The sequence below is a fragment of the Rhopilema esculentum genome, chromosome 3 (assembly GCF_057945365.1).
Source record: "Rhopilema esculentum isolate cy_ngs chromosome 3, ASM5794536v1, whole genome shotgun sequence".
Classification (NCBI taxonomy): Eukaryota; Metazoa; Cnidaria; class Scyphozoa; order Rhizostomeae; family Rhizostomatidae; genus Rhopilema; species Rhopilema esculentum.
The window spans coordinates 8,325,095-8,348,787 of record NC_142817.1 but is presented as its reverse complement, the minus strand read 5'-3'; the positions used below and the strand labels follow the sequence as shown (position 1 = coordinate 8,348,787).

At 36.0% G+C, this 23,693-nt stretch overlaps 1 protein-coding gene across 1 annotated transcript; it reads right to left on the bottom strand.

The window, feature by feature from the left end:
• Positions 1-2,840: 2,840 nt before the first annotated feature.
• On the bottom strand, positions 2,841-23,560 carry LOC135692898 (helicase ARIP4). The gene is made up of 21 exons (XM_065211234.2): positions 22,344-23,560; positions 20,723-20,868; positions 19,708-20,195; positions 19,062-19,247; positions 18,340-18,454; positions 17,725-17,887; positions 17,444-17,508; positions 16,580-16,748; positions 15,293-15,352; positions 14,762-14,932; positions 14,123-14,247; positions 13,626-13,753; positions 10,681-10,780; positions 9,668-9,763; positions 7,267-7,376; positions 6,533-6,609; positions 5,929-6,027; positions 5,690-5,771; positions 4,884-4,941; positions 4,103-4,335; positions 2,841-3,703 (listed from the first exon to the last, which is right to left on the bottom strand). Exons 1-21 carry the CDS (start codon positions 23,097-23,099, stop codon positions 3,372-3,374), a joined length of 3,759 nt encoding a protein of 1,252 aa, XP_065067306.2. The 5' UTR covers positions 23,100-23,560; the 3' UTR covers positions 2,841-3,371.
• Positions 23,561-23,693: the final 133 nt, after the last annotated feature.

Sequence of the window (23,693 nt, the reverse complement as noted above, 5' to 3'; positions counted from 1 at the left end):
TATGACAAACTTTTGTTTGAAAATTGGCAGTTTGAAAATCATAGGATTACATCAAAAAAAGTACCGTGTCAAAATATTACCCCTCCCCCAACATTCTCTCATCAAATTTAGACGAAATACAAAATCGCTTCTGCTGAGAACTGGGGGGACGTGTCCCCCCAGTCCCCCCCCCCCGTGGCGCCGCTACTGCCACGATGCTCTTTTTCCTCCAGTGCATATACTAAGCGGCCTGTCAACAAATCTCGTTAAAAGACAATTCATCTCACAACTGGGTCTTACCGCCAATATCTCTTCAAATAGATAGAAATCCTGGTCTTATTTTCTTACCCTTGGGTAAATATGGTTCTCTACTTACTAAAACTAGGTCTCTAAATAAAGAACACACAGTTCACAAAAAACTACTGGGAAATAGTTAACTAGTTTTTGGTATCTTTGGGAGTCAAATACAATGCCAATGTTGGCACTTGGCTGCTAGAACCTGATAAACGCATTCTTTTGTACCTTACTGGGATGTTGGCATAAATGCATTCAAAGCTCTTGTCAAGAAAGTTCAGGTAAAAGTTCCCAAAATTTAAATCGAAATAAATTTGCTTACTTGGCAGACGTCGAAGACTTTCATCGTGGCAGTTAAGCACTAGATGGGCATGAAAGGACATCGAAATTTACCAAAGCTTTCAATTATACGCAGGTCCAGAGGGACGTTGACGCTTTTGTATTTAACATTTTTCATATCCCATGTGTATATGCGAATGCCACGCAGTTCCTCTGTTGTCAGTGTTGCTGTGTGGTCCCTTGCTTTCCAGAAAATACCTATTTCAAACAAAATGATATCACTATGACGAATTTTAATAAAGAAAGTGACTGGTGGCCTCTAAACTTTATTATTTAGCTTCTTAATTACAAAAGAGTAGACACGCTTAGATAACTAAATCGAATACCTAGAAAACAAAAGCCGAACGAACATAAATCAAAGCGTTAGAAATAACAGTCGTTCAGATATTTTTGCGTCACTCCTGTACAGCAGCGGTTTTAGGGACTGCGGGGCCCGGGGCCAAAAACATTTGTGGGGCTCTTGTTTTTTGAAATCTCTACCTTTTTTAGGTGTGGGGCCCCTTTTGGCTACCATAAGCGCGAAGCCTGGGGCCATGCCTCCTGGACCCCCCTTAAAACCGTCACTGCTCTGGTACTGTATGTACAGAGGGGTGACGATCAGCTAAGCTGTAACCTAGAGATTTCTTTCAAGTTTGGTAGCAAAATTTCCTGCTAATCTCCTTTCCTATCTCCAGATTTCTTACAAATTACAGGGCTTTCAGCTATCTTGATAAACTTACTTTGTTTTAGAAGATATAATAAACTAATTTAAAGATAGGATAGTGCATTGAAACATCTTCAATGAAACTATGGAATGTGAAACAATTAAATCAGTGATTTCATTAAATAACGGAGTTTTTTTTAAATCGAAATCTTGTCCGCTTAGGGCGAGGGATTGTGCGTTCTCTTGATTTTATGTAGAAAGACTTTGAGTGCAGGAAAGAAAGTTTGGGAAAAAACAATTGACTATTAACTGTGGTTCATTTTCCAGTGCCCGCCACTGGATTGTGTCCATTAGTAGAGATTGTACTACTCTAACAGCACTGAAAACTTTCGGGACTCTCGAACAGGAAGCGCCATGACGCTGAAGGGTATTTTTCCCTGCTAAAAACTGGATGGTACTTAAATTAAAGTTTTATTTTGATACAATGAATACATAAATGTGGGAAGTTTATATTGTTTCTTTGGGTTTTTTAAAACGTCGGAATTTATCGGGACGAAACTGCGTTATTGCTCAACCACTGATGACGACGATGAACAAAAAACCTCATCCCTTTGAGGTTTAAAACTTCACCAACATCCGGGTTATAATATCCGAAGAGTGTTGAACGCAACCAGTTTTCATAATGCACAAACAGGATGTAGTTCCACTTGTTCAAATTTCCTGGTCTGCTTCGGTTACATAATGCTTCTTTGTTGTGTTACATGAGCAAAACAAATTAAATACGGAGCAAACGTTGTTTTCAATTCCTAGGTTTAAGAAACCACTTATTTTGGCTGAATAACTTTGTTTCTGCTAGGCTAAGGGAGATAAAGAGATTATATCATACAAAATTGGGGTGCAAACTATTATTCTTAAGACTTAATACTGCGACGATGTGGATTTGTATCTCTTAGCTAGCAGACAAATTATACTGTTGAATTTCATCACTGAATTCTTCTGGTTTTAGTATCTGAAAGTCTAATTTTGTATTTGGTGTTTCATGGTAGGTCTGGGTCTAGGTAAGCAAATTTGAAAGTGCGCAAACCATTTCTTAAATAATATTATTTATTGAGATAATGAATAATCTGACAATTGGAACAGCTCCAATTTATAATGAAAATACAGAAAACTTTATATTAAAGTCAAAATTAAAACATAGACACTTCTGAATCAAGTGTAGAGTTTGATCTCGGGTACGGCTGACAAATTTTGCTAGCCTCGTAGCTACGAACAGTATTACCTGGAGTAGAGGCCAACCTCAGATACAGCTTGGCAGGAAAATTGATAATTTGAAAGTCGATAAAAGACACTGTAATTCAAAACAAACGGAAAGTTTTTTCTGCTCTTGAATGCAAAGGAGCATCCGTTTTTGTTAATTTAATTGACTGTTTTTACTATTCTGGTTTCTTTTGTTTAAAAAATGACAAGCTTCTCCAACTGAGGTTCATTCTGCTCGCGACCCCTGGAAACTCTTCCGTCCCCTCGATACTGCACAGAAACTCGCAACGTTTTAAAGCAGAAACGCTTAATACGACAGACACCTAGAGAACTCGGACGCACTATGAATACTCTCTTAAAAAGTTCTTAAGAATAGACTGCTATTTAAAAAAAACAAATTTCTAACAGACTTCAGCGAGAAAAGAAAAATTGGTTCGATAAAAGTATAAACAAATACAGGCAAAAAAATATCACTCCAACAGGAATGGTCTTTAAATGTTTGTAACTTCTCATTCACAGTTTAGCCAACTAGGCCTTCGGTATCATTCCCACTAGCCTGATGACTTTGAAAATGGGGGATGCCGAAGCCAAATGCCAGTTACAGGCAAAATCCGTTCATGGTTCATTCAAGCTGCTGGGCTTGAGTATGATCACCCCTGAGCATGACTGTGCCAGGCAGGGTTACTTTACGACAAACAATAATTTATTTTCAAGTCTGGCTTTGTGGCAGGAGTGTGTTCGAAACCTTCTAAGCCTCCTTCTTTCAATAGGCATTTGGAACCTCTGCCTACATCTGCCACTCTGCGTCCATCAAAGACTGTTATCCACCTTGCACACATAGAACCACGTAACATAGAGTTTAGTTATCATCATCTGAGTCAATGCATATCACCTCGATATTATGTGGCCTTTCCATGCACTGGTTGGCAGATATAGAGTTATCTTCCTGATACTGGCTGTCAAGTTGGTTTTGTTCAGAAACAGGATGCTCGCTGCAATCACCTGATCTCACAATAGTTTCTGCTGCTGTCGTGACATTTTGGTTGCCAGGCAATATTGATAGTGGGTGTTGGTTGATATTAGAGTTCTGCAAACTGGAGGATGGAGGGAAATTGTGTGCACTGGCTACGGATGGGTTTTGGAAGATCGATAATTGTGCTTCGGGAGAAATGTTGGATACAGATAGGTTGTCTGGAAGAAAAATTTGTAATTTCAAAATATGCCTTTGCTTGTCTGGTAGCTAACTAGATGACAAAAATCGGAGAAGAGTTATTTTTCCAGACGTATGAATGGGTTCTGATGTTGCTTATTGAACACGCAATGACACCTTACACACTTCCAAGCAGGTGGCGACATTATTTGATCCATCTAAATCGTCTAGTATCCGAATGAAGGGGACTCGAGGGATTATAAACTTGCTCAAAGTTTGCTTAAATGCAAAAGAGATGGATCGGGGCTTAGTACCAATATAAACCAACTTTGCTCTCTGATTTCAAAAAGGCTACAAAATGACATGTTCCAGGAACATTAGATAAGGAATTTTTAGAATGTGAGCCAGGAATGAGCAACTAAAATGCAAGAAAGCCAAACCTCTGAATGCTGGAGCGTTGCTTGCAGAATTAAGTCGATGCTGTCGAAGAAGCTCTGCGCGTCTAAGAATACTTGCTAACGCGATATTTGTTTGTAAATTCATGGCGTTTACATGAGGTAGCAGGGGATGCTGCGATGCCATGTTGTTCCCAGCAAGCAGCGAGTAATTGTTAAACATAGACTGTGGGTTAGCAGCCATTTGCAACGGGCCTCCTTGTAAGTATGGAGGGAATCTACGGAGAAGGATAATCATCAAATATCCGTTGAGAAGAAGATCAGTACGTTTAAAAAATCAGTAGTAAAGAATCTGAAACTGTGCAGTATTGCAAAACACAAAAATTAGTTCGATTTATATAATTTCGATCATTTTAAAAGAGGCTCTGGTAATGGTTTTTTTAAAAATTTCGCTTCGTAGGCTTCACTTTCATATCTAAAAACAAAACCCTTGGTTGAAGAATTAGCATCTCGGAATAACAGTGAAAAATGTTCTTTCCTTTCTACACAATTCAGGCAGTACGGAATTATAATATCGATTGGGGTGATGGAAATGATTGGCAGATAAACCGACCGAAAGCCCTATTTTCCAAGCTGTAAAAATTAGCAGCATGAGTTGTCTCTGACGGTGTCTCTTTTCATAAGCAAAACGGACATCTCTAGATAATAGGCACTAATAAAGCCCTCCTCCTCCAAAGACACAAAATATACTTTATGTGCCAAAATAGCACAGTCTTGTAACCACTGAAAGACCTATCCGTGGCGTTTTCAAAACAACTTTATTTACCTGTTTACTAAAGGCCCATTCATCATACTGGAAACTTTGCGTTTTTCTTCCTCGTAACCTTTGGGGCAAAAAATAAAGTGAACCGTAAGTCAAATATTTATGTCAAACAGACTTGACTTTAACAGCTGTTTCAAAGCTCCTCAAGAAATATTTCATCTGGCAACAACAGTCTTGTTGTAGGTAGACAATGTTTAGAAAATATTCAAAATATTTTCTTGAATATAAAAATGAGGTGAATCTCATTAAGGTCCTAGGGTTTAGGGTTGTTTACGATGACCTCTATCGAGTAGTCTGCAAACATATACGACAGCAATCAGAAACGCAAATTACCATCCATTATCTAACGGTCTCAAACAATGTATGAGGAAATTTGTATCAAAACGTCTCTCCTTTGGTCAATGTCTTATACGAGTATCTACGAGACAAGAGCACCATCTCTAACAAACAGTGTAAGTCTGGTTTCACAGCTACCCGTTTTACTGAGATTTCACTGTGTTCTTATATCAACAGAAAGAAATAGCAGGATTGGTTTTCCTTTATCTGGTCAAGAAGGCTGAAACATCAAAGATGGAAATTTGTCTCGTTCATTTATTTGGCTTTACACGTTGGTAGCCGCGTAGAATCTTTAAGCTCCAGTCATATATCCAAATTACTATAGTAAAAACCTTTTTAAAAATCACATCTAAAATCACATAAAATGATATCAAAAAGTTGCCAATACCAATATAAAAAGCCATGCCTAGTTGTTGCCATGCCAAAAGGGCTGTGTTTACAAACTACAAGAAACACAAAGAATGAAAATTAACCTCTTTTGGCCTCTCTTTTTTCTTTACTTGATAACTTTGATGAAGTTTCATCTTGTAAAAGCGACTCGTGTTTAAATGGCAGCTAAAAGACAAAATTTCATCATAAATCTTCCAAGAAATGTGCGTAACAAAAGCAAGTCTCCATTAGATCAAGTCTCAGCAACAATAGCAATGCTGATAATACAACTACACTAGGTGAAAAACCTTCGTAAATAGCTACATCAGATCTTTAAACGTACCTGCGCAATCCATTGACCACATGACTGTAAGAGTCGTTTTAAGATAGGGTCGTTAATCAATTTAGAGTCTTCTGTGTAGTCTAATTGAGGCTCATTATCCTAAAACAAAAACAGTTATTTTACCTTTAGATGATAGAATACAAAAAAGTCTAAAAACAACAAATTAAGAAGGTGATTCTGGAAAAAAACACTGAAAGAGCTGTTCAAGAATAAAAGATGTGTGTTTTTCTTGAATAGCAGATAAATCGTGCTGATTCAAATGACTAGCAAATCTAAATACAAAACTTTTCGATACTTTTCAAAGAAAAACAGAAGTTTTTCGCCTTTTACAAAGTAATTACCCGAACAAAACCTGGCTTGTCTTTGGCAAGTAGCACAATCACTGAGACAAAAGCCTCAACACTTGGCAGGAATCATGCATAAATACCCGAACAAATAAAGTTCACCCATATAAAGTTTGTGCTTGTGCATGCAAATAGCAGGGATATCGAAATTAAACCGAGGAGATACAGGTTCAAGATCTCAAGAATATATCTGTCTGGATATATCCATATTTATTGCCGAAATCCTTACGTTAAACTCAATTTAAAAGTGAATATGTTACCCAAGAGGAAGACAACAATTTGTTGAGTTCATCTTTTGTGAAGTTTTCGACTGGATTCAACTCATCAATAACACGATCTGAAAAAGGCAAATTACAAATGAATATTTGTCAAAATTTTAACAAATTTTGTCATCTCAAGCTAGACTTGATGAATGACAATTTCTCTCAGACAGTTCGTATACTCATTCTGTTGAAAATGGCACTGCACAAGCAATTGTGTCGCAGAACACTGCTTCGATAAGGGGCAGCTTTACCACCCCCTCAAGCGATAAACATGCCTAACGTTAGGGTAGGGTAGTTAACGGGTACCATACCCTTACGTTATCTTGAATTCGCTAGCATAACTGAACGGTATATTTGATACCAACCGAATCAGATGGCTTACCGTTGAGCCTTCAACCTTATTCAAGCAAACAGTAAAAGCCAGCATTATCGGAACTAGAACTAGTGACGTAATCGAAACTATACCCAAAACCACTAAATTTGCAGGTCAATTTTAATCGACGTTGGGTAAGGGCTTATCAATTTTCATTACCATGAAAAAACTGTCTTTTTAGCTGGTAATATAACGTATCCATTTACAAACTAGTGCTTTCCGTGTCACTGTTTTGTCTTTACATCTGAAAAGGGATGTCCCACTCGATTAAACTAATACGTCACTTTCTATCTGATGAATCAGGCAATAATGGTTGAAAATGCGGGCAGCAGATGACCATTAGAAACAGAATAGCTACCTGAAACTCCTTGCTTTGAAATTTGCCGATAATACATTCTTTTTTCCATCGTGTTTGAAGCGATAAGTCTGTATATGTAACATGGCTTTTCCTGGCCATATCTGTAAACTCTAAAACATCAAAGAAAATACATTACTAGCAAAAACAAAACAAAACCCTTCACAAAGGAAAAGAACTGCAGGGAATTAGTTTTTCTGCTTCTGTTATATACAATTAATTCAATAAGTTATTTCATGAATGCGCTATTTCATGCATTCTTCTTTCAATTATCTTCAACTTCATGCAATTTTCCATCGTGTTCTTTCGGAACCTTATTCTGACGTTTTATGCTCTGAGGAGTGTCAGACGAAAAAGATTTTAGTATGTCGTAAAATGTTTGCTTTTTCAAAGCCATTTTTAAATTCTGTACCGCAAAAAAATTGTTCAAATCTTCAACTAGTTCAATAAATACTATCAAAAAAACTAAATAATATATTGAATACATGGAGGAATTAAGCAAAAAGCAAGTCAAAAAAGAAATGTGAAGAAACTAAATAAGGAATATCTATTTAGCAAATGGCGGGAGCACATTTTAATATTTACTCGATAGAAAATAGTCCTCTCTTAATATTAAGGCAACAATGAGCGTGAAACTTTAGAAGCATTCCATTTTCGGTCCTTAGGTAAATAAGCGCGACTTTAAAGTAACCGATTCATATTATTCAATATAACATTAAATTCCTTTCACATTCATATCATGACATATTTTAATTACATGGCCATGGTGAGATTTTCCTTAACTGACAGTAAAATACTGAGGTTTATATCCGTACAGGCAAACAAAGAACTTTAAGGGGATTTTCAACTTGAAAGTATTTGTGAAACAACCACAGAAAGCATTGAGAACACGCTTTGGTTGCAAATGAAAAAATTAGATGACGATTTTGGTGGCAAGCTAAGAAAGATCTTGTCATATTAAAGCTCTTTGATAGTATATCAGAATTGCGGCATTAGATAAGAAGAACTAACAGCAATAATGTTTGCTTCTGCTAAAGTTTGCGGCAAATGGTTTACATGTATGAACTTCATGAATGATCTAAATTCAACTTGCAAACAAAGAACTTCCTTTTTTAAAAGAACATACTTTATAGGAACACCGAGACACGGTTTTTCAAAAAAAGTGGAATAATGTATGAATATGCTTAGCCTCAGATTAGAAATAAGAAGAAATTTTTTTCTGTTATGCAAAACTATCATTTGCTGTTCTTGAAAACAACTTATCGCATGGAGTTGTAGAAAAACCACGTCGAAATAAGAACAAGATTGAAAGAAAGCCCCAGCCTAAAATTATCCCACTATAAAATTATCGAGCCTCAGCAACTTTATCCCACATAGACAAGCTGATTCACTTTGCCTTAAATCACACTTTCTTGACGAGCCACCTTGATAAAAATCTGTATTCATTAGTTTCATCAGGATGGTGAATTTCAAGCCCTTTAAATAGAGGTTATAACCTCTTAATAGGTATTTCAAAGTTCGCCAAAGCGATTCATGTTTCTTTTGATTTCGCTTTGAAAAAGGATAGAAGTTCGTGGCATGCTAGCTGTTATTGAGGGCATCTTGAATTACTTTCCTTAGCTTTTTTCAAAAAGCGTCAGCTCTAATTGGGTCATGACTCTCATCGCAAACTTAAAAAATTTCTCTTGTAATCTCTGACCAGTAACAACATGAGAAAATATTTTGACGCTATTACGTCATCATAAGCCGCATTTCTGTTTGACACCTGGAATGAAATACCACATCTATAACATATCGTATGGAAGAATCGACAAGCCTAAAAGGTGTAGGGGTGGTTCTGTGGTAAGGGTTGCGGACTACAGATCCAACGGGCTGGTGCTCAAGTTTCTGCCATCACCCAGAGTGCGGAGACTAACCAGCTATGTTAAATTCCAGGCATAGGTATCAGGAGGTATGGTCATATCGAAGCGAAGGGCACTGCTTCTCAGCATCCCAAAATCTATTTTTGGCAGATAGACAGAAACAAATACAGAGAAAAAAGGTGAACCAATAATTGTTCTTGAGTAGGTTCTAAGAAGGGAAACTTTAGAGAAAAGACGAGTCTTTATGTTGCTTCTCAAAACCATGGAACACTTCAGGGGGCTTTCATCGATAAACTGCAATTACATCACACAAAACTTCGAAATAGAATGATATATATGCATGGATTGTATTTTGGCATGGAAGCTTTCCAAAATAATTTGTGTTCCCTGGGCGAAAAAATACATCTGCCTCTGCTTGCAACGAAGAATGCATTCTAGTATTTGGTCATTTCAGCTGCTAATAAGATCAATGACATCAGGCTTTAATGACATACAGGCCTAGGGTATTAAGTACAAAGAAATCACAAGTGGATGTGCTTTACCTGCAAACTGCTTGAGCGTCATGACATGGATTCCAAGAAACATCAAACACAACTACACGATTGGCACCAACCAAATTGATGCCAAGACACCCGGCACTAGAGTAGCAAAAAAATGTTCCTATTAGTAAAAGTTCAATACCGACAGAGTTCCTAACTAAATTTAGAGAAAACAAGTTCATAAAAAGCGATCAGTACCGCTGTTGGTAATAGGTTTCATGTGATTTTTCATGTGATCAGTTGGGCTTGCTCGCAAACTTTCCAACGGAATCACGTGATTAGTTGCGTTTTAGCAAATTTACCACACTGTGCGTTTATTGAAACACAGTAAGTTTATTGAAACTCAGAGGTTTTCGGGCAAACATTTAAGCTTGTTGTTGTTGTTGTAGTTTTACAATCTGCCACTAGTATCAAACATGAAATAACACAACTGGTTTGAGCCAAAAACATGAAGCTATAAAATCATCCGTTCCTTCCGAAATAACCTAAAACCTCTTATTAGCAAGTTCTGACTGAGTTTTTACGTGTGTCCCAAGATTACTAGCTTTAAAGTCACCACATTTAGCTAAATGGAGACTTTGTAATTAAAAGCTTGAATGTCAAGATTGAATTGAACTAAACTGGGATTAAATGCGTCTCTACAGGCAAAGATTGTGTCTGATATTGAAACAGGGCCTTAACCTAAGGTAGGATAAAGAGTAAAGAATTCAGTATTTGAACACTTTTTGCGAAAATCCTATTGTTTTATCTGAAAATCCCCAGAAACCTTTTGGTTTAGGGAAAATCTCGTACGCTATTTTCAATTTGCGAAATCTCGAACGACTTGAATTTACCAAATCACCGATTGATTAAATTGATTTATTAAATGACCACTAAATAAATTTCACGGGGCTTAAACAAAAACCTTTGACTTGGGGTTGATTTGAAACAAAGTGAAAAATCTCTGATATGAAAAGATGTGGACTTGAAAGCAAAACAAAAACCAAAACAAAACAACAAATGAGATGTTGGTTTACCGTGTTGAAAGAAGAAACAATTTGGCGGTCGAGTTTTCTTTGTCGTTGAAATTGTCAATAAGTCGCTCCCTCTCAGAAGAGCTGGTGCTACCATCGATACCTGCAAAAAAGGTGGTTTAAGCGATCAGAAATATTAATACGGGAAAAATAATTCTTCATTCAATAATCTGTTCATTTTCAAAAATTACATCCAGCTTGTGCAGATGAAAGCTCAACATGTGGTCAAATTAAAAAACGGGGTTCTTGGCATGAGCAGAATAGGAATTTTATACTGCTAAATTGGATAGTGTGCTCACATAAGAAAATTGTTGTCCCCCTTACATATCGCTTGAATTAACAGAGACCCAGGTTGGCAGGTCAGTTTATCATCCCGGGTAAGTTCGGGATTAAGGCTAGGATTAACCAAGGATAAAGCAAGATCTCAGCTAAACAAACAGACCCTAGCAATGAGTTAATCGCTAAAAAGGATGACGTTAGAAAATGAAACACGTACTACTGCTTGGTAGCAAGTCTTCGGCGAGGAAAATCGTTTAAATGCAGGAGAGAGCTCTGCCAACACAAACATGGCTTATATGCACATTCTACTTAATGAAATTAATATAAACAAATGAAATTAATATAAACAAATGAAATTAAAAATAAAAATAAATAAATAAGTAAACATAACTAAATGCCAATAATAAAAATGATTTCCTTTTCGAAATAAGATGGAGGCCTACTACCAATTCAATTTGATATAATGCAGCCGGAAAATGCAACTAAATATGCATTATGTGTGAACCAAGAAAAGTAAAGCTAGAGGAGAATAGACAACAGGGTCTAGTGAATCAAGTCTGATTTCAATTCTCGTACAAAAACTTCCCTTTTAATTTTAGTATCGCTTCCTATATCTTAGATTGTTCCTTAAAAGAAAATTTCTAAAATGGCTCCTATATTCACCGAAGTTAACTAGCACAGTTCCTCAAAACTACAACTGCTTTCAGTCTTGGTCAAAATAGACTTTGGAAAGAACAACACTTTTTTGAAATTAATTTATACATTGCACCAGGTAAATTATATAACGAAAAAAGGTCGACCAAACAAACATCCGTTAAGTCTGGGCCGACACGTTCGGAATGATGATGGTCATGTTGAAGTATGAACAATAGAAACTTGACTAGACTATGTCACTTTGATCAAATTGTATGCATTTCATTGAGCGTGTTTGGATTCATTTGTTTAATCGATTATTTTGAAATTTGATTTTTAGCACACGTGGGTGTATCGATCGAATCCCACTGGATGGAGCAAGTTTTGAATTTCCTGCGCGCCCACGAAGGTCGGTCAATACACAATTAGACTCTCGCCGTAAAACGTGCAATCGTATCAACTCCGGATAGCGAAGGTATTCATACAATCATTAGAAACAAAAGAACACAAACTGAAGATTTTCCTCTCTCTTGCAGTTTTTATTCGGACCTGGTATCTTGCAAAGGTGCAGGCTTCAGTTTAGACAGTCACATACATATCATACAAGTCACATAAGTTAAAACCATTCTTTAACCTTTGATATTCTTTTCCGGTACACCAACATTGTTTACGAGGGAATTGTGATGCCTGTATCTACACTTACGTTCAAAAAGTATCGGGACACACATCGAAATTTCGAAGACATTCTATGCAACAAACTTGACAATACTTTAAGTCCCATTAAGTCTCTTCTCATTAAAAAAGTACGGCAGCTATTTCCATGAAATTTTCACAAGACATTGTTGATATTTTGAAGCCTTTTATGTACGCCATACAATTAAAAAAATATCGACCATAAAATTTCTATAGGCCCGAGACGAAAACAAGGAAGTTCCTAAAATTCAAGAACTGAGTTAAGAGAAACGCTTACAAATTGCTTTCTACTGAAATAAAGTAACGGAATTTGTGAAATTGCGTCAATTGTTGATTGCTCAATGAATGCAGCTTTTTAATGTGTAAAAAGTTTTTCCGTACAAGAACAGTAAAAATTTACAAAGGATTGGCAGACCGAAGAAGTTTACGACGCCGAGGGAAGAAAGGTCATTTCTGCGGAAACTGCGAAGTAATAGGTTTGAATACTTACCAGAAACTATGTTGTCATGTAAAAAGAAGCTAAATCTTTGAACATAAGCAAAATCATGGCTATAAAAACATAAGAAATAAAATTTTTCCAGCTTTATAAGAAGAAAATGCCCCCTCATAACAAAAATTAAACATCGCCGAAGAATACAATGGCTTCTCCTTGAATGTTACGCAATTTTAAAAGTAGCTTGAATAAATGCAATGATTTACTAATGAAATTGTAGCGTTTTCGTTTATGTAGTAAATTCTATTTGAAGTTTGAAAGTTTGATTTTGTAATTTGTTATATAAATATATTTGTTATGCAAACGTGAAATTAAAAAATTGTATTTGTTTGGAAAGCTCTAAAACTTTTAGAAGGTCATGTGACTTTGTCATTGTTAGGCCATACAACCCTTCTGCATATTTTGCTGTTATATAATCAGGAAAATCGAAAGAATCCTATGTTTTTATGGTTATGCTTCAAAAGTTGAGTATTTTTTTAACTTTTAATTCCATTTTGGGGATGCGTAGCCCTAGAATATTTGGAGAAAGACTGACCCAATCTGAAAAAAGTTTCCATTGCAAACCGAATCCAACGCAACGCCATAATTTGTTTATCGAATTTGTTCTAATACTTTTTGAACGTAAGTGTAATATCTAATATTCTTATCATTTTATATTAAAATTTCTGGTAGTGTAGATTATGAGGGCTTATGAGGCGGTCAAAAAAGGATCTTTGGAGTTTACCAAGAACTGTTTACCTGTGATTATGGATCCATCATAAAATGTTACACCCACTCAGGTGGACACCAAATATCACTAAATATAAAACCAATATCCGAATAGTGGCATATAATACAGGAGCAAACTCACGAAAGAAGTCTGTGTTTTTGGTCCACGTTCTTCCTCCATCATTGGAGAGATTCGCAACATCCCCGAATTGTTGAACGGGTATTCGACCAAGAAATTCTTCGATCAGATCCAATGTCAACAAGCTCTGACTGAAATGAGGTGAATTGATTACACGAGAATTTAATCCAAGACTTTCCTCAAGAATGACTTACAAGAGGTCCAAGATAAATGTCGATAAAAACTTTATAGCTTCAAGCTTCTTTTTGCTTAAAGGCTTCATCGAAAGTTTAGTTTTCATAAACCGCTAAAACATAAATAGACAAACTGCTTCCCTTTAAATTAAAATACCTTGGTTTGCAAGTTGCCTGCATGTCTTCGACTTAGAGAAGTCAGAAGATCAACAAAAAGACAACGATCAACTTTAAGGCACATGGAGTAAGTTACAAAATACCATAGCCTAACGAACAAGAAGCTTCACCATTGTAACACTGCATCGTTTATTGACAAATTGTACATACCTAAAAACTAGAAGTTTATCTCCTCTGGCTAACGACTCGTTGAGAATCTCCAGCAGAACAATCAGCTTTCCACTCATTTCCGCCACCCCTTCTTTGTATTCATGTAAATCAAAGATCTCCTTCGCCTTTTGAAAAGAAAGCAAACAAAAAAACATCATTCATCTTTCATGAACAACACCAGGCGTTGTTTGATTGGAGAAAAGAACTATTTTGATTGGAAGAAATAATATTTGTATGCAATGATATGCTATGATATTAAGTACTTCAATCAATATTGCTTTTAGTTTGGAGGTTGATATTTGCAGATTGGAAATTCCTTTAAAATTATCTTTTGCCAACTACAGACATCCAGGCTTTTTTAGCAGTAAATTGGTCAATAGGTAAGAAAAATTTTAAAGCTATGTACATCCTATTCACAATTCAAATTTCTGGATAGTTATTTTAGAATTTTGGGTAGCAGCATATTTTTTGTTTTGATTCCTGCAATTTGTAGATAACGGGACCGTCTTAAAAAGGACAGAGGTTAAATGTAGTGTAACTTAAGAAAAGAAAGCATCTTAGTCACATTAAAAACAGACGACTTATAAAATAATCCAACTAAACTCAAATCTAATGCCAAAAGTCTTAGAAAGTACAAACCCAATCGGTTATTTTCGACAACAAAGAGCGCGCATCCACCGAAAAAGTGCTTTGACCTTCTTCGCCGATTGTCAAAGGTGAATTTCGCGTCTCTTTAGAAGCAAATTTGGAGTTCCTTGACAATTTCGCACCATCTTCTGTCATAGAATCCTCGTCCGTTTCAAACAAGACCTGCAAGATACAAGCACAACCATAACCAACAGATAACAAATACATTTAAAATCTTATACTAGCGTGGAATATATTAGCTTTGTTTATATGACATCAGTATCGGCTTACTTGATAGGCCCTTCCCGGGTCTAAAAGTTGCTTTATCAAAACGTTCTTAGATTCAAATTTTGATTGTTATATGCTGCTGGAAGTGTTAACCATGCTTTCTCGGGGGGTGTTCATTGGATGTTCAACCTATTTTTGAATACGGTGCTAGATAACTTATTGCTAAACATATTGGACATAATTTTACAGATAATTGCAGAAATATCACGATTTAAAAAGATAAAAATAAAACAAAGTAAATTTCAGGTCTCCTACATCTTTTTTCGACTTGTCAGCTTTCATTGCTTTGAAAAGAATATCAGGGTGATTCCAAATCTGAAAATGAAGGATACAATTGGTTTGACGAATTTATCGGTCACTTGCAAAATCAAAATCAATTCTGAATTAAACAAGCCTTTTCGAAGGGGTGGCAACTTTAATCGACTTTTGCATATACGTAGCTCAACTGCTGGGGTCATATCCTGCTAAAATGTGGGGTGAAAATTCTAGCAGGATATGTGGGGTGTAAATGTCTTCATGAAATATGCAAACAATCTTTTGGTGGTACAAAACTTGTAAATGGCTTTGAAAAAAGTAAACATTTAGTAAACTAAAGCTTTTCGTCTGACACTCTTCAGAGTTTAATACGTCAGAACATAGATCGCAAACTCTACGCTAGGAAATATATATACCCAGTTGTGGATCGAAATAGACCAATCAGAATGTCTTCAGCTAAAACATGTTTACTCTGTTTCTTCAGTTTAATAGTTTCTCGTTAGAGATGATTGCTTAAAAAGGGTTTTTAGGATTTTTTTGTGACTTTTGGTCGTTCGTTTTTATGGCGATTTCAACACGTAGAGAGACGTTACAATGGGAGAGATATAATGTGCAAAATGTTTCCCTTTGTCACTAGCTTTTGTCTGTTTTTCACCAAAACAGCTTACTTTTAGCACAACGGTGTACTTTTGGGTATTTGGAAAACTTTCCCAAAGAAGGTTTTAATTGCAGAAGCAACCGCAAGCAATGCTACAAAGGGGCCTAGGGCACGATTTTACCACAGACAAACAAAGTGAAAGCTAATATAAGAAAGCATAGGTTGGGAAAGAAGTCACATGCATTTTCTGTTTAACAAATTTTTTCTAGATTGTACTTGGTCTCGTGAAGGTTAATTAGCTTTCGCTAAAAGGCATACAAGTACTAAGGATGGTCAAAAAATAGGAATCTATGGAGAGAAAACTATTCTTTTCTATTCCCAATCTTTGTTCCCACTCTTTGTCGGGACTATAGCGATGCCCTTCTGAATGTATCAGCCTGACACGATGAATAAGGTTCAAATGGTAGATCAATCAGAGTCAGGAAAACATAACGGTCGCACGGCCACTGACCGGAGAAAGGTCCATGAAAAACAATAGAAGCTCCAATGACACGCCCAAGCCACGCCCACTCTCTATTGTTTTGTGAGGAAGGTTAAGGTTTCTGGGATGTTTTTGTCTGGGGGGAGGTTAACAACTTTTCTGGACTCTGAGATCAATAACAATCGAACGTATAATCAAGCAACAGTACCTTACTACACACTGCGAATATCTTGATTGGATTAAGCTGATCGCCATAACTTTCTTGCATTAGTGCAATAAATCGCCTGTAAACCCCCTGCTGGACTGGCGAAAGTCTAATCATTATAACGTGCTCTTGTTTTGGTGGCAGGGCGACTTTCAGTGCTGAGTAGTCACTCCTTAAATAAAATTGTTTAAAAGCATTAACAACAACGACTTAAGGCGAAAATGTGGAAAAATTTGTGAATACACTGATACAATGCGTGCGTCTAAAACAAAGCCTTTATAAAACTGAAATGACAGTAAAGGCAAAATCGTTTATTACTTATTCTCAACTATTAATTTTCATTCATGAATAGACAACGTTTAATTTTCTATCACTACGTTGTTCATTTCCAACATATATTGTCTTTTTTGAATAAACCATTAGTTATCTTCTCGCACCATCTAACGCTGTCACATTTACTTTCAATTCATGATTACTGATGTCACTTCCTGTTGTTTCTTTGCCCATTCAAAAAACTTTATAGACAAAAAACACAATTGAGAATAAAAACACTACAATGGTAGAAAAAAACGATGACAAAGCATTTTCTCAAGCTTGCTTGCTTTTTAAAAAATTAGTTTTCAAATCATGGCTTGTTTACAAGGACAATTGTGATAAAATGTTCCAGTCACTCCTTGTTGAATGACTTTTGCACGCAGGAACAAGAACACATTGGACATCAAACAAGATGGCAGGCTCCCTTCTACCATGAGTTTCAAGATAAAATCTCACTTAATTAGAGAATCAATTCCTCTTTAAAAATAATTGCTGTAAGGTTCTTTCGTGGTCAATGTTTACAACGACTGACTGTGTGAGAAATGCACTTACCTCTGTACAAACCCTTTAAGAAGTGAAGAAAGCACGTGCGCTCTGTATTTCATCAATCTTTTATCCTGAAAAAGAAACATGTCAGTAGGCCGTTTCATTTGAGACTGGTTAAGCCACGAACTTTTTCGAGCAATACCAACAAATCTTCATTGATGAAAAATTTAAAACACACAAGCTGTTGAATAAATGAGCAGACAAAGTAGGTAAGTGGCTAATAGTTTCTGTTGCGACGTGACCCGTTGAGAAAGCAATTTTGTGAAAGCGTGGCCTTCACTACTCACCGCTGCAGTACTATCTAGACACTGGCCATTCACGATTGGTCTTTCAAACATGTTTTGAAACTCCTGCCTAGAACCGAGATAGTTAGGCCGAACAAAATCTACCATACACCAGTATTCTGTAAGGTTATTCTGTAACGGGTAGCCAGTGAGCACAAGTCGTTTCCTGTGAAAGCAAGCACAATAAATCAGTGACAAGTATGATTAAGGAAACATTAAATGATATAGCTCATCAAATCAACGATGTTTAACCTTACTGAAAACATATCCATATTTTCCATAGCTATCGTTGCAAAATGTATTTGCAAATGGCCGCATGAACTTCGAGCCATGGTCTTTCTAAACGCTTAAGAAGACGCCATGTTTCTCCTTGACAGTGTAAAAGTATGACAAGAGGATTCGATAGGCCGTTGAATTTATAAATGCGTAGAGTAGAATTAGTTTCTTATTTCTTAGCGTCCAATACTGAACCGGATAGTGTCAAGCAAAAGATAAGTATCTGTTCTTTATTTACGGTTTTGATTATCTGAGGAGAGCCCTAGCTACAACAAGACATAAACTGGAAGAATCTTCAAAACAGTTCGTAACATATCGTGATATATTTGTACTGTACAAAACCTGGTCTGGATTTTATGTAGTGCATGATGTATATTTGACTGGTGGTTCTTTATTCTATGTCCTTCATCACAGACAACAAGATCTGGGCCTGGCTTGCACAAAGCACATTGCATTCCTCCAAAGAAAAGGCACGATATGTTAGTCGGCACACAGAATTTGAACAGCCAGATTACAAGGGAACTGAACATTAACTCAATCATGTAATCATGTAATCCGTTCTATGAATGTTTCCTAGCAGAACTAGCCTGGAACTGTTGTATCATGTTAACAAAGAAACTGGCTGTAGAGTAAACATTGCTGTTACAATAATGACGTCATCAGGTCTTGAGAAACATAGATCTAAATCTATAACAATAGATCCGTGTGCTATGTATGTTTCTTCATGCATATGGAAAAGAACATGCAGCTCCTTTGTATTAATACAGATAAACATTATCAGTGTCATATTAGGAACAGAAACAGAGAAAGAATTAGCATCTAACACAAAAGTAAAGGCTTTAAATGATCGTATTTGAAAAGAAGTAGACTTAACAGTAGACATGTTGCTAAAATGGGAACTTTGAGTAATGCATTATCAAGAAAATCCATGGAGCTCTAAGTTCATCATGTTTAAGACAGGTATTTTATTGAAATGTATGAAGGCCTGTTGAAAAATTACAGAAATGTTGTACTTGATAATGTTATACAAAATTGGAATTTTCAAATTTATAGGTATCTTTTACCAAGCAGAAGTTTCATCTCCTTTTCCTCTTCATCAATATCAATGACGGCTGCCGATTTTTTGGCCTGTTTCTTCTTCTTCCCCTTTGTATTTGTAACACTATTGCACAAAGATGGTGTGTACATTGCAATCATTCGAAACATTTCATAGCCCATGATCAACACACCTCCCTCATTGTTCCATTGATCTGCAAATAAACAGGAACAAGAATAACTTACATCCATAAATGTCGTATCACCATAACTTCAATATATGGTAATCAAAAGTGTCCTTATATTATACAGTATATTAGAGGTAAAACAATTTCAAATAGCCTCAAAATATTCTACTCTTTGCAAAAAAGTTAGGTTAAATAAATAGAAGAGCAATAATTTTATCAGGAAACACAGATTGGATTATTCGATTTAGATTTCCAGATTGTTCGCATCTTACGATGTTTGTATGAGGGCATAATTTCATCACAAGTACACATTATACAAGGTAAGTTGTGCAATGCTTTAAATCAAATATAAAATAAACTTAAACAAAAACCATTGTTAGATCATTCTGGTTCATAAATTCTAGGGCAGTGAAGTATACTAAAAAATTGTGGCACAGTGCACAAAAAACCTGAAAAATAATGTGATTAGAATGCTAATTCAACTGACCTATGGTCTTTGATCTTGCAGCTGTTGTCTTGTGACTGTCATTTATAATAAAAACTTTATATTTTCTATTTTCACCATTATCCTGTTGGCAAACACAATGTTCAGCTGCTTGACTTTTGCTACCTGGTTCTTTTGTTTCATATTTGTTTGTATGTTCATCAGAGGTTTTACTTTCTTCGTCAAAATTTGAGTTGCATTTTCCAACTTCAGTTTCAACATCACTTTTGCAACCATTTTCCAACAAACTCATGCTTTCCTCTACACTGACATCATTTTCTAGCTTACCGTCCTCCGTAGCAGATGTCATTTCAGAAGTAGCATCCCCAGATGTGGATGGCCCATTTTCAAACGCACAGTTTTCTGCATGAGCCTTAAATCCACTTGATTCAGAATCAGTTGCTTCTGGAACCCACATGTTAAACTCATTTAGCCAGTTCTGCAAAGTATTTATGGGCACCAAAATAAGCACCTTCCTTGCTTTTGTGAACCTGCCATTCAAGTGCAACAAAGTTTATAACAGTGAAAGAACTTAATCAAACTCAGATTTTGCCTGAAAACATATCATAAAGTTTTTAAATTTGTTTTTAGCTGAAAAATTTTGAAAGACGGCAACTTTATTGACATGAGAAATAAACTATTAATAAAACTGAAATGACAGAGTTTATTCATTTAAAAAGACAAAAGATAAGAATTGAAAAAACACTTTAAACAAAGATCAAACTCAACACTACAATACAGGTAAAGAAGTGTTAAGAATACATGTAGTTGAGAAGAGAGTAGGTAGAGGTAGGTAGTGGTAGTGGCCATCTTGCTTGTTCAAACTTAAGGCTTTTGTACATTAACAATTTATCCATGTTTTGGGCCTCTCTAAAGCATTTGGAGCCTAACTATGTTAATCTTTATTGGTACTTGTTGAGTAAATAAAATGGGCACCAAAATAAGCACCTTCTCTGCTTTTGTGAACCTGCCATTCAAGTACAATAAAGTTAGTTTAGCTTTTCAAAGATATACGTACGTTAGAAAGACATGTACAAGAGAAATTGTCTGAACTGTCTTTCCAAGACCCATTGCATGTGCCAATATGCATCCTAAACCATGCTTTCCCTTGAAATCTTTCACCGATTCAATGAGGTTGTCATAAAGAAATCTAACACCAAGGATCTAGTGAGGAAATGTTACAAACAGGGCATGAATCAAGTTGAATATAAAAACTGATTACGGCTTTAAAAAAAGCAAACATTTTACAATCATTCTAAAAGCTTTTTCGCCTGACACTCCTCAGAGTATAAAACACCAGATTAAGGGTGTGAAAGAACATGATGGATAATATATACCCAGTTGTGGATCGAAATAGGCCAATCAGAAAAACGCAAGCACATGACCAGCATAGTTGTTCAATCTGTGCTGCATGCCTATAGAAAATTAACACTGGAGACAAAGAGAATACAAACTCCTTCTGTCTACACAATAACAGCTTTTTTTGTAAGTAGATCAATTCCAAAACTGCTAGATGGAAAGACAGCTGGGCTCTGCCAATTATCTGAAACATGATGTCATTACAGAGTTTTGCACAATCTGGGTTAACTAAAAGATGTTGACCGATGGCAGAATCACTTGTTTTAACAGTGTTTCCAGACCTACAAGATAGAGGTACCTAAAAGACCCACAAGATAATAAATGACTAAAACCAGAATCCTACATAATGTTCTGGTTCTTAGAAAACAGCAGTTTGACCTATTGCTCAATCTGATATGCATGTCAATCTCGATTGTTTGCTAGAATTCTCAAGAAATTAATTCACTGAATGCTTCGTAAATTTGACCCATTTCAAAAACATAGAGTTGCAGACTAATTAGTATTGAGAATTTTCCAGCTAAATAAGTGATACAACATACTCTAGTGTCTCTAATAGACGGCCCCCCCTGTGTATTAATTTCAGAAGAACTGCCCCCCCCCCTAACGTTGCTTATTAGCACCCCCTTCTATTAAATTTTACAAATCAAGTAATTTGATTTTCATTATTCATTGTTTTTCAGAGTTTTTTGTAAAATCTCAACCGCATAAAGGAAACCAATGATTTTTGACTTGGAAGTTAAAAGCTGTAAATTTGATTTATCTTTGTATGATTGCAATTTTCTCTAAAACTATGCAAAAAATGAAACAAAATTTTGACAGTATATTTTAAAAGGTATTTCGATTTCAAAAAAGGATTGCCAACATGAACACCCCCTACTGTTAGCACCCCCTTCTATTGAAAACTTGTCGACATGAACAACCCCCTTCTATAAGCACCCCCCTTCTATTGAAAATTAGCCAGAATGAACACCCCCTTCTATTACCTCCCTCTTCTTTAGAGACACTAAAGTAAGCTCCTGTTCAACACACCCATTGAGTTTGTATTACCAAAGATATTGAGGACCCTAACCTTTTTCGCAGAAAACATTCAATGATACTTATATTGTGCCTGTTTCTGAATAAAACCTATTCATAATACAAAGTATTACTAAATAACATTTATTCTTAAGACATTTATATATTTCTAGCTTTACAGAAGCAATTTACTCCTTACTTTGAGCCAGTTTGAAAAATTATAACTTGTCACAAGAACAGCAACTGGAGGTATATAACACATTTACCTGATGTGGCTTTATAGCTTTTGATATCTGTTGTGGCAAAAAAATGTCTGGTTCACCATCAGCATGGCCAACATTGACTAAAATTTTGCCATTTTCATTCCGAAAACCTGTTGTTGATATCAAACTTCTACATTCATCTGCACTGTCCGATTCATCATCTATTTCATTTTGATTATATTCATCCTCTGATTCTGAGCTTGAAATTAATATAATGGAATCATCAAAGGATTGCCCTTCACCATTTTGAATACTGCTACTTTGTAAACTGTCTGTCATTTCAATATGATCGTCATCTATAATCATGATAGGACCTTTTTCGTCATCAACTTTACAAGTATCAATTTCTTCTTCATCAAATTTCTCTGATGTTTGCTCTGACCCACTCTTTTGTAACAAAAGTCTACGAAGTCTTTCTTGCTCTTCTTTTTGTGCCTCCACTGTCTTTTGATCTAGCTGGTCAAGTCTTAAGACTTTCCTAATGTTCCGTCTTCTGTTTGATGGTTTCCTCCTCTTCTTCCCTCTTACATCTTTCCCTACATTGTTAGAGTTTTTAGATTTTGGTTGAAATTTTGCATTACCGCCATTTTCGTCTAAAACAGAGCTGTTGTTTTCTTCTTCATCAACACCATCACTGGCTTCATTGTCAGTTGAGTAACTGTCCTCCTCACTTTTTGTTTCTTCAGCATTTTCTGCATCTTCAGCCAAAGTATCTGCTCCTACAAGCTCATCACCTTCGAAAATATCATTTCCATCCATTTTTGTATATTATTTTCTGAAAATCTTAAACTAATTCAAACTTCAATTTATAAAATTAACATCAAGCTTAATTAAAAACAAATGTGGTATTAGGCCATCTTCCCGATCTTTCAAAAATCTGTATAATGTCTTGCATTTGAAAAAGAAGCATATCCTTTCAAAAACATTCCGTGAAATAACAACGTAGCATATCCAACCATGTAGCTTTTCAGAAAAAACTCCTGGCAAGCCTCAAATCCGGCGCAGTAACGGCAGAAGGTATTCTACTAGGTCAATAGGCAACCGTAATGACACTGACTTTCAGAATCATTTACGCGCTTTGAAAGTTCCATATTGAGCAGATATCGGTCGCGCTGCCTCTCTGGTTGTAAATAAAAATAGCTCGCCAGTGAAACCATAAAGCTACTCTTCTTACATGTGCAGCGAATCAATTCTCTCGGTTTAGGACAACAGTGAGTGAGCGAAGCCTTTTGAAAATGCAGGGCCTCCGTTCCATTAAGAGACGAGAGAGAGACCTGCTTATATATTGTGTTAATGGCTTTGACAAAAGCAAACATTTTATATCATATTGGCTGGAAGCTTTTTCGTCTGACA

Excerpts from the sequence above, each read along its gene's own strand:
- LOC135692898 (XM_065211234.2), bottom strand. The coding sequence starts at position 23,099 with ATGGATGGAAATGATATTTTCGAAGGTGATGAGCTTGTAGGAGCAGAT. Across the intron at positions 17,888-18,339 it reads CTACATAAAATCCAGACCAG|GAAACGACTTGTGCTCACTG; the intron begins GTTTTGTACAGT and ends TTGCTTTCACAG. Across the intron at positions 6,028-6,532 it reads AATTGTTGTCTTCCTCTTGG|GATAATGAGCCTCAATTAGA; the intron begins GTAACATATTCA and ends TTTTTGTTTTAG.